Source organism: Triticum aestivum, chromosome 6B, assembly GCF_018294505.1.
Source record: "Triticum aestivum cultivar Chinese Spring chromosome 6B, IWGSC CS RefSeq v2.1, whole genome shotgun sequence".
Lineage (NCBI taxonomy): Eukaryota > Viridiplantae > Streptophyta > Magnoliopsida > Poales > Poaceae > Triticum > Triticum aestivum.
The window spans coordinates 381,547,662-381,558,831 of NC_057810.1; the positions used below are offsets into that span (position 1 = coordinate 381,547,662).

Here is an 11,170-nt window from a genome sequence, read left to right on the forward strand (position 1 = left end):
GTCGGTTTAATACTATAGTTGATGCAACTTGCTAAAAATATGTGCATGATTGTTTAAAAGTTATGTGAATAATTGTTTGATGTCACAAACTTGGATTTTAATGGCAATTGAAGTATTTTAATTTGAATGAGGAAAACAAAAAGAGATGAAGTTGAGACGTGGGACTAGGTTTGCACGTCACCTGGCCAGCCTCCAAAACATTATGCAATGCAGCGCACCCTATGAGTACCTTTGATAGCCGCATTGTCAACACCTCTGATAATGATGATCTATTACCCTTCTTAGTAAGGGCCTGTTCGGACTCCCTCCCGCTCTCCAACTCCGCTCCGGAGCGGAGCAACATGCAGTGTTAATTTGAGGAGCTGCTAATATGGTACTCCACCCGCTCCGCTCCTGAATGGAGGAGTGGAGGGCTACCGAACACAGCCTTAATAGCCTTAAATTGAGATACCTACATGCAGCCCACAAGTTTCTGCCTAACTAGCCACCCTTAATATGTATTGTTACATGTATGCAAAACTATAATCCAGTTCGGTGCTCATAAACTATGTCCACAGCAACCCATAGCTCTCATTCTTCTTCCTCCGTCTCCTCATCGTCATCGTCGCCGCTAGCAGCTCTGTATCTCAATCCCCCCTCCTCAAGGTTATCTCCCTCTTCCTCAGTCTCCTCACTATCATCTTCGTACAACACCTTCATTGGCAACTGAAGCTCCTCGGGGATACTGACAACTGGAGATGGCACCGTATAACCACTGCGCTTAGGGATCTTGGCGAGTGGCATGCTGGTTGTGAGGTTTGGCTTGCTTCTACGGGAATTCTTCGACACTGTGCCCCTCGACGGACCAGCTTGAGCACCAGCATCCAAATAGTGGTTGGGGTGCTCTTTCTTCAGATGGAGGTTAAGCTTGTACTCGTGAATGTATGCCTTGGCACACCCATCGTAAGGGCAGACATACGGACGATCAGCTGATGGAACTGGTGGTGTTACCGGAGATTTCGCTGTGTTATGAGGGTGATCTCCTAGTGCATTGCGGTTCATTACAGGCCCACCTGGATTCTGTGCACCAGACTGTAGTCTTGTGAGTATAGGTTATGTGACAAGTTGCAACTGACAAATATCTCTATACATCTTACCTTCTCATGTTGTGCCCTGAAATGAGCCCTTAGTTTAGATTCCTGTGTAAATCTTCGACCACATTCTGGGTATGGACACATATGATAGTTATCCGCAAAATGGGTTTTCATGTGTGCCTTCAAATTAAAATCCAATGAGAAAGCCTGCAATAACCAGGAATAAAAGCAGATTAAATCCATGAGTTCCCAAATCCACGATTATGACGAGAGAATACCAATTTGCTGCATTGCACTTATCCATCAGTTACAAAGTAAAGCCCACCCGGTGCATCCTACTAAGCTAACATAATTTCTCAAAAATTCGTGAAGAAATCTCTTGCTGGTAACTGACACCCCAGAATGAGCATGTTAACATTTGTGTACACCATTATTTGAATTTTTTTAAATTATAGTCCCTTGGCATGGAGAATTCTTGGATTGCAGAAAATACTGGGGCGGGTTCATGTCCAGGTAGTGATTTCTCTCTCGTGTGCATGTGAAATTCATATGATGTACAGAAAAATGTGCTTGCTGGATAGAAATCAAAAACATCATCCAGATGTAACCAATAGAATGATTGAAATGCCAAAGCCCTAGAACAAGAAATAGAACTAAAACAGAAACCAAGGATGGAGCTTGTCTATATTTAATTAACATAAATAACATTTCTCCGTAATTAAATATTTCTGGTAACTTGTTCAAATGTACAAATTATATATGATTAAAAACCAAAATTATGTACAGAAAAGGATAACAAGTACATGGAGAAAGCATGGTAATAACCTTGCCACAACCTTCATGAGGGCAGACGAAGTTCTTCTCGCCTGTATGAATAAGAAAATGCCTCTTCAACTTAGAGCTATCTAAAAATTTCTACAAAACGGATTCAGCAGAAAAAATTAGATAAGCAACTCAGTATAAAAAATGTCACTGCCATATGGAAATGGCTTTGCGATGTAGGCAAGACATGGATGACACAATACCTTCCCACATCCCTCATAGTGACAGACATACTGCCTCTCCCCATGCACATGGGCATGTTTCCTAAGAGCACCTGCATCAACAAAAGTTTTCCCACAGCCATCATAGCTGCATAAGAAAAGAACCTCGGTGGCAGGGTCAGGCTTTGCAGTGCATGCCCCTTCTTTCTTGTCCTTGGACTTAAGAGCAGCCAACCTGTCCTCTATGAGGGAATGAAGATAAAAATATTAGCTGAATGAGCTAAACTAAAACGCAAACATGACAAGAAGAAAATCCAACTAGTTTGTCCTTATTGCTACATTGCACCTGACTTCTAAATTGGTCTGATGTTGTACACAAAGAAGAGGTGTAAAACGAATGCAATACTTTTGTTGTGGACATGGGTCCACAGTACCAACATAAAGCAAGCATGGGAGGAGTCCATGACAGAGAAGTACTTCTTCCGCCCGGGATTGAAGGACCTGTGAGCCACGGTAAGCCGTTTGAATTTATAAGGCTGCAGTAATTAGAAGTATTTCGACTCGATTCCCCTCCAGTTTGCTGTGTTAATTACGACTGGCAGCATGCAGTCACTAAAAGCACTCCTCCAGTCAATATGCCCAACCAAGCATGCAACCTATTACAGCTAACGGCATGCATGCAGCCAATTAAATTGCCACAATTAATTAAGCTGAGGCGTGTGCATGCAGTTCGCTACAGCTGCACCTTGGTCTTGCCGTTTTGGCCCCTGAGACCTATAAAGTATAAACCCGGACGGAGGAAGTAGAGTCCATTGGGAGAGCATAGGGGCAGGAAAGAGTGCAATTGCATAAGGAAAGATCTATGTCTAATCGTGTTAGGAGAGGTCAAAGGCTTGATCATCCGTTATATAAGGATGACACATATCCATGTTTGAGGCAAGCAAGAACAATCAATCTAATCTCTCCCAGTTATTCTCTTGTCTCAACCTATGTCTACCCAATCCCTCACAGCCACACGGTCTGGCTATCTTCAACACGGTAGTTATCCCGTTGCAAATCAAGGTTGACATCATTTGGTATCAGAGACAGCCACCATGGCTTTCAATGCCGACCCTTTCATGGAAGAGTTCAACGCCTCAATCCAATCTATCTTTGACAAATTCAAGATTCGTATATGCTTGAGATCAAGGCAGCAAAGTAAAGGAGGGCAGCAATGGCTTCAGCGACAAACATGGCAAGCATGGCAGCAATATCATCACTGCAGCCTGAAGTCGGCGTAGCAACGGCGGTTTGCAAGAAGCTATAGAGGCGCACGAAGAGCAGCAAGCAGCAGTTACGAGACATCCGGATGCAGAAGCTACAGATGCAGATAGAGGAGTGACATAGGAGCAACAAGGCACAGCAGCATTGCTAGCGACAGTGGTGACACAACCATGAATAACAGCATCAACAAAATCATCTTCAGTAGAACGGCTGAGGCAGGCTAGAAAAGGGTCAATTGCTGAGCATGGACCTAGCATTGGAGTTGTCCACGAAATTGATCTGGGCCATCCAAAATCATCTTCAGTGGAACGGTTGAGGCAGGCTAGAAAAGGGTCAATTGCTGAGCATGGACCTAGCATTGGAGTTGTCCACGAAATTGATCTGGGCCATCATGCATGTGTGGACGTTGGCTCAAGCAAAGGTTTAGTTCTGTGTGCATGTGTGCATACAGGAAGAGATAATTTGGTGCATAGAATATGTAGAAGTTATATTTCAGATTGGAAAGAAAAGCACGAGAATTATTATGCGCGCATGAGAACAAATAAAATGGGATTCGTATTGGCTCCAGCTGTTGCATTTTCCATAAAACAGAAAATAGCCTTGGTTGGTTTGTATGGCGTCCACCAGAAGAACGTGACCAAGGGGGTGTCAAAGGAATATGTGACCAACAGGACATGGAAAGAATTCATTGCCAACTGAATGTCAGCGACATAATAAGGGACGTTCCAAATTTCATGGAGAGGATCTCAAAGAAGTATCAGGGTTACCTAGAGATATACAAGTTGTACCTGAGAGAATTAGGCAAGAGGTCTGGCAAAACGTAGAGCTGCAGTCACAGTATCACTATCACATTGATGCGGGGCTATGAAGGAATTCAGCCCTCGCCAACAACAAGCAGCTTGAGGACAAGCTGCTTGTCCAGGAGGGGTGTAATGTTACGGACAAAGGGTTCACAGTATCAAGGCAAGAGTACCAGCGTGGAAGGAGTCCATGAAAGTGAAGTATCCTAAGAGTACACTAGGAAAGTATAGGATTAGGAAAGAGTCCAATCGTACAAGGAAAAATTTAAGCCTTATTAGGAGAGGTCAAGGACCTGAGCATCCGTTATATAAGGATGGCATGCATCTACGTTTGAGGCAAGGAAGAACAATCAATCTAATCTCTACGAATTATTATCTTGTCTCAACCTATTACCCAATCCCACGACGTCTGGCTATCTTCAGCACGGTAGTTAACCCCTTGTGAATCAAGGTTCACAACAATTGCCCACACGGAACACTTGAAATTTAACATATATCCTTTGACATGTTCATCGCAATCTCCATCTGAAATCTCAACTTCTGCTATTTGCTTTGAGAGAACGCATCACTAGACTAATGATTTATTGGTACATTGCATGTAACTCCTAAATTGTCCGGAAGTTGTTAACAAAGAACAGGTGTAAAAGCATTGCAACATTGTCCACACCAAACACTTGAAATTTAACATAAATCTTTTGACATGTCGATCACAATCTACATATGAAATCTCAAATTCTGCTATTTGCTTTGCGAGAACTCATCACTAGATTAATGGGTTTATTGGTTCTCAAGTCTGTACAGATTAAACAGAAACTTCACAATCCCCATGAATCTCCAATTGTAGAATGTTTGCAGTAGACTAAATCAGAAAAAGAGCAGACTACTACTTGATGCAATTGGTACAACATATGCTTGTCGTAATGATATTTCAATAATGTAGAGAATTACAAGGTTAGAGTTGTGGAGAGAGACATTCGAAACTAATGTTTTTAGGCTTAGTAGAACTAAAATCAAGTACATGAGGTGCGGTTTCAGTACTACTAGGCATGAGGAGCCTTGCTGGGCAGCTGGTACCTCAGAAGGACACCTTTCAATATTTGAGGTCAATGCTGCAGAAGGATGATGATATCGATGAAGATATGAGCCATTGAATCAAAGCTTGATAGATGAAGTGGCACCAAGCTTCTGGCGTTCTCGGTGACAAGAGTGCCACAAAAGTTATAAGGCAGGTCTATAGAACGGCGATTCGACCTGCGATGTTGTATGGCGCTGAATGTTGGCCAACTAAAGGGCAACATGTCCAAAGTTAGGTGTAGCAGAGATGCACATGTTGAGATGGATATGTGGCCACACAAGAAAGGATCGGGTCAGTGCAACGTGTGGCAGTACAACATGCAGGGCATCGACAGTAGTCGATGAGTGGCCGTCTTTTCAGCACGGGCAGGGCATCCTGTGTGCTCTTGTAAGGCCTCCAGGGCTAACTTCTCATTGTGTGGGACACGCCGGACCTGGCCTACACAGAGGGGGAGGCAATGCCCCAGTGCTGCAAGGATGGCTTCAACAGTGGTGTGTGGCCGCACCATTGTTGGGCCGTGTTCACGAATCATGACAAACATTTCCACTGGCCAGCCACGTGTCGGAAGATGATAAGCATTTAGGCCAGTTGCATTTCTAGTAGTGTGTATGTTATACTTGCCTCTAGCGGTCGTTAGTTGCTATCTTGCTGGAGCGGTGTTAGGTTGTAATGGCCCAACCTTAAGCTTTCTCGAAAGTTAGGCTAGCTTGCACCTGTGACTAATGAAACCAAAGCCTCTATCTAATAAACACCCGGTGGAATTTAAGCAACGGAAACCACAATAACAACCAAAGAAAGATAATGTCAAGCAGCAATTGCAGGCACGATGACACTAAGCAACATGTGATGGAGCCGTGACACAACAGTAAGTCAAAGTAAGAATTTACAGCAGCAAGAAGAAGGCGACGTACCTCGCACCCACTTGTAAAGCGCGCACGGGCCGCCGGCGATGACGAGGTCCTGCGGAACCCTAGGAGAAGGACGCGGCGCAAATAGTTCAGATCCAAACCACATGAAGCGGAGTGGAATTCGAGGGGTGGTAGGGGTTGGGAGACAAACCACTCCTTGATCCATCGGTAGCGGCGGTGGAGTCCCTGCATCGCGTCTCCCCGCGGCCGCGGGGCGGAAGGCGATGACGGCGTACGGATGATTGTTGCAAGGGAAGATTCGGATTTGGTCTTGGGGCTGGGGCTGGGGCTGGCGGCGACTTATGTTTACCGGGCTACGGGTGGGTACAGACAGGGAGGGAGGCTCGGAGTCGGATGGCATGGTGGATGAGGAGCAGCATGTCGTGCTGCGAGGAAATCTATGGCTACGCCTCGCGGCCGCGGCTGCTCCGTTCCCATCATCATCTCATCACAAGACCAAAGGCAAATGAAACAGGTCCCTGGCGTTGTTTCCGGTTGTGGGGGCGTCTAGATGGCCGAATGGGTGCCGGGAAGGAAGAGATTAACACGTGTGTACGAAGTGATTTCAATGCGATTACATACAAAATAAGTAAACTACCCTCTAAAATATGTCCATATACATCTATATATAGTCCTTATTGAAATCCTAAAAGAACTTATATTTAAAAACGGAAGGAATATTTTTTTAGGTTTTTATCATTTATGGCCACTACTCGGTTTTACCATTACAACTTACAACAACTGAAAAATGTCATCGTTTTGGGAGATGCTTGCTAAAAAATGTCATTAGATATCTAAAAAAAATTCATAATTCCATGAAATGATTAAATGACATTAGACATCATTATTATCAAGTCAAACCCGTTGACCATATTATATGATAAAAATTCCCCTGGTTCCACATGTTAGCTCTCTCTATCTCACAATGGTAAGTATAGCTCCACTTGTCACGAGTAAGCAAGCGAATAATTTTAGAGGAAAATAAGAAGGCCATTGGGATCAAGTGGGACCCACACTTTATTGTAGTGAGATAGAGGAAGAGCTTACATGTTGGTCCATAAGTATTTAGATACATTATAACCGAGCACTTTTCCAGCCCTCTTACACCATTAGCGTTTATATCCGTTGGATCATTGATTTTGAGCATTTTTGGCCGTCAGATTTGCTGTGAATCGTTACTAATCACCCGCTATCAAATGATCGCTCCCGTCCTGGGCCACTGCTCTGGCGGCTTTTTTGGGCGTCTCGGGTTAATTGGGCCTAATGAGCCCGTTGCAGCCTCCGCTACGTGGTGAAGCCATCGCTCGCCTCCCATCCTTCCCCTCGCGTGGCGGCTCTTCCCATGGTCGGCCGACCTGGGTCGCGATTAAAGTCGGAGCTACGGATCCCATGGCGACCGCACTGGGTTCGGACAGGGCCTCATCGGGCGACGGCGCGGGGTCACCTCGATTGCCTCGTCCGGTTCAGTTGCACGAAGCGACGGGATCGTGTGTGGTGAAAGGCCGATAGATCAATACAATCTCCGACAAAGGGAATGGGAAGCGGTGGTGTGGCTGTTTAGCGCGAGAGACGCCCCGCCGCGACTCGCTATTGCAGCATTGGTAGAATCAGCGTCTTGCGCTTCTACTTTCCCTCCACGCCGTGTGTCTTCCCCGGCAGGTACAGCTCGCCCCTCTCTTATGCAGATGCCTACAGTTTTGAGGAAGGTCTCGTATCCTGATTTCAGTTTGACAACCCCTCCGTCCATGCATTTGAGACCATGTATGGTGTCCTTATTCCAGTTTGATGGCCAGCCGTTGATGCATTTGACAGCCGCCAGCAGGGAGAAAGACAACGGCTAAGGTGTATCGCAGAACTCTGCCATGCCCACCTAATTCCAGTTCATGACCAAGGCTGCTAACACCGATTCTGACTTTAACAACGACCAAGCGTTAGGATTATCCCTCCGTTTATACCAATTTTTGCAGTCGTTGTGTTCGTTGCCCGGTGATCAGTTAGCATCCATGTTTCCCTTCCTCTTTCATGTCAGATGTAAGATTTTTTTGGTACAAGGTATTGTGGTTGAGTTTCTAAATTACAATACTAATTTTCAGGTCAGTTATGCAACTGTTTTTTTAATACCGTGCAGATTCAGTTTCCAATATGGGGATTCTTATGTGAATATTTGATTTTCAATTCATGTAATTGGGAGGGTTCCTGGTTTTATTACCATTTCTATCTGCAAATACATCCAATTTCTAAGCAGCAGATGCACATAGTCCAAGCCAAGGAATGAAGCTTAGTGTTCTTCACGTGTGCAGGCTCCTTCGGCCATGGACGAAGTGGACAAGGTAATTCAGTCAACTTTCTTCCAGTTTGGTATATGTTAGTCATGTATGATAACATTAGTGTTGATGCCATCACCACCCTCACGGGCATGGGTCCAAGCAAGCGCCAGAGGTGTGGTGACTCTTCCAACATGCAATCCATGTTTTCGGTCGTCGGATTTGCTCTAATAGGCATCTGTAGCCGTTGGATCTATTTCTCTTAATGTCACATGAGCTTCAATGACGAACAGAGGTGTCGTTTGATTAGCTGCACCCTGCTCTCACTGAAGTTTGTACATGGCTCCTGGGAGGTTAGCTTTGTTTGTTCCCTGCAATTATTTATTTTTGTTCCTTCCAAGAAATATGCTTAGTCCGTTGCACTTTAGAGTGCAGAGTATAGAAGTAAGCCATTAGGGATGTCTTCACATCAAGGACATTTGGAATTTGATATCCAGTCAGGCATATCGGATTTTATAAATCGACAAGGCCACAATGTTAGATAAAGGTATAATGTGCCCTGCGATTTTGCATACTCCAGTTTGAAATCACATTTTCTGTATGGTCTCTTACTTTTTTTTGCACTACCTATTGTGCCATAAATTCCTTGAGCGCGACCTTATGGACAATCTCGATAGCAACAATGATATCACTGTTATGAAAGGAAGCGAACACCCTCATTTTTCTTGAATTCTTCGGTCTGTAATCTGCAAAATCACCGTATGCTTTTATTATTTTTATGAGCTATTGGTCTTTGTTCAAATTTATATTGCACGCGCTTGTTGTGGAATAAATGGTAGTTTTCATTCTTTGTGATTGGACGAGCACCAGATATCTGAATAATTATGCCAAAAAAGTGACAAAGATGCATACACCATTAATTAGTTGACTTCGGCTATGATAGCATATGAACAGTTCATGAAAGGAACATAGACAAGCAGTTGATTAGAAAATAATTTTATATTAAGATAATGGTATTTTAAATGTACAACCAGCAATATATTGAAGTGCTGCAGCTGGGAAATGAATCTCCATATTCATTGATGTTTCTAAAGGTAAAAAAGAAGAAGAGAAATACAGAATATACCTAAATGTGACATGCATAGTATACCTGCTGCACGTTTGTAACATTTGTTCGATCCTGATTTGGCTCTCCATGCTATTCAACAGAAATTGTTGGGAACCATCACCTTGGTCACTAAAATTATGACATGTCTATTCCATTAAATCAACCTGTGTCGTGATGTTGTACATCAGTTACGCCTATACATTGTTTGCACATTTAGAACAGATTGTCCATATATTTAGTAAAATTGTTCCTCCTTAAAGCCTGCTCATATGTGATAACAACCAAGTAATTGGTCATTTCACCCATTTGTGCCTGAGCTTGTGTTATATATGCCGCCAATCGTGTTAGGTAATTCAAACATTGTTGTTTTTTTCTCGCTCTTTACAAAATCAAAACTATGAAGGCCAGAGCATTGGTTACATTGTTTTCATTTAAATTTCTAATAATAAACAACACAAGTTTCCACAAAAAACACAACAAAGGTTGGTGATAAATCATGTATGATAATACTTTAACGGCAATCAATTACGAATTATATATTCATATATTTTTATGGGTTCAAACCATACTATTGGCAAAATGGACCAGCGCAGCAACGCGCGCCGGCATGATCTAGTTTTAGTCATTATAACACGGTAAACAAGATTTGAGGTGACAGTAATGGTGTCAAGTGCCATTTAAGAGCATGGACCTAATGAAGTGATGTCACTTTTGAGCAGTTTAAATTCCTAGTGGCAAAACTGAGTAGTGGGACATAATCAGTGACATAAATGATAAAAACCTCTTTTTAACATAGTATAGATGCCCACATACACACCCATACACTCGTCTTTTTAAACACACGCACGCACTACATTTATGAGCACCTCCGAGATACTGAGCTGGCACAACATCTTGAGATCGAGGAAGCCACCATAATCCCACCTCCATTGAATGAATATTGCCGAAAAGTCTAAACTAAATCCAAGAAAATGTGATCATCAATGTCAGGTCTAGGATGAACCCTGGTGAGCTGGTTCCACCACAAGGAACCTAACCATCGTGTGTATTGGTTTATAATTTAGTTATCTTAGGTAAACGTTGCAGGTCGGATGACTGGCCACGTTCTCCATCGGTCACACGTGAGCCCTTCAATCGTTACCATTGTATGACGCATGAGTACCACGCAGGCTGATGGGGGCACACGCACTGCTCAAGTGCCCACCTTATCTTTTCACGCGTACGCCTCCCCTCCACTCATCTTCTCATGTGCGGGACACAAGCCTTTTCCATCCTCTTTCTTCGCCAATCACCCAAACGAGTCATGGTTGCATCGCCCGACTCACGGTCCCGCCACCGTTGTGAGCCATTATGAGCTCGCTCATCCACCACCGCCTGCACCCCCTTCCCCCACCTCCTACCTGGTGCCCAACCTTTATCCCCATCTGGTTCCAGCAATCTTCCAGTTGCAACACCACCATTTTTGTCGATCGCAGCAAAATCCATCGTCGGCACCTTACACAGGATGGGGATACTGCTGACACCACTCTGCCCCTCGCCAACAGAGTTCCACGAAGTCATACCAAGGAAGAAGGCAGAACCCCTGGGACAGATCACACTGTCATTTTTGGTGCCCTGCCAAACTATAAATGCCAGCTCCTTTGTTTTGAGGTCATCCCTTCCAAGAAGGATATGACGCAGTCCTTGGGAGGACAAC

The 11,170-nt window shown here is 44.0% G+C and overlaps 1 protein-coding gene across 7 annotated transcripts; it reads right to left on the reverse strand.

The window, feature by feature from the left end:
* Window positions 1–254: 254 nt before the first annotated feature.
* On the reverse strand, window positions 255–6,600 carry LOC123137213 (zinc finger transcription factor YY1). 7 transcript variants are annotated; one of them, XM_044556837.1, is made up of 6 exons: window positions 6,254–6,600; window positions 6,106–6,164; window positions 2,099–2,291; window positions 1,910–1,939; window positions 1,137–1,280; window positions 255–1,059 (listed from the first exon to the last, which is right to left on the reverse strand). In XM_044556837.1, exons 1-6 carry the CDS (start codon window positions 6,461–6,463, stop codon window positions 571–573), a joined length of 1,125 nt encoding a protein of 374 aa, XP_044412772.1. In that variant the 5' UTR covers window positions 6,464–6,600; the 3' UTR covers window positions 255–570. The 7 variants fall into 7 exon arrangements, with proteins under 7 accessions (XP_044412772.1, XP_044412771.1, XP_044412775.1 ...); XM_044556836.1 differs by having other exon boundaries at window positions 255–1,071; XM_044556840.1 differs by having other exon boundaries at window positions 255–1,071; window positions 2,099–2,298.
* Window positions 6,601–11,170: the final 4,570 nt, after the last annotated feature.

Bases quoted from the DNA above. Each gene is read 5' to 3' on its own strand.
- LOC123137213 (XM_044556834.1), bottom strand. From the start codon at position 6,463: ATGCCATCCGACTCCGAGCCTCCCTCCCTGTCTGTACCCACCCGTAGC. The intron at 1,989-2,098 runs GTATTGTGTCAT...TCCGTTTTGTAG, and splicing joins ACTATGAGGGATGTGGGAAG to AAATTTTTAGATAGCTCTAA. The intron at 1,281-1,898 runs GTTATTACCATG...TGGTTATTGCAG, and splicing joins CTCATGAAGGTTGTGGCAAG to GCTTTCTCATTGGATTTTAA.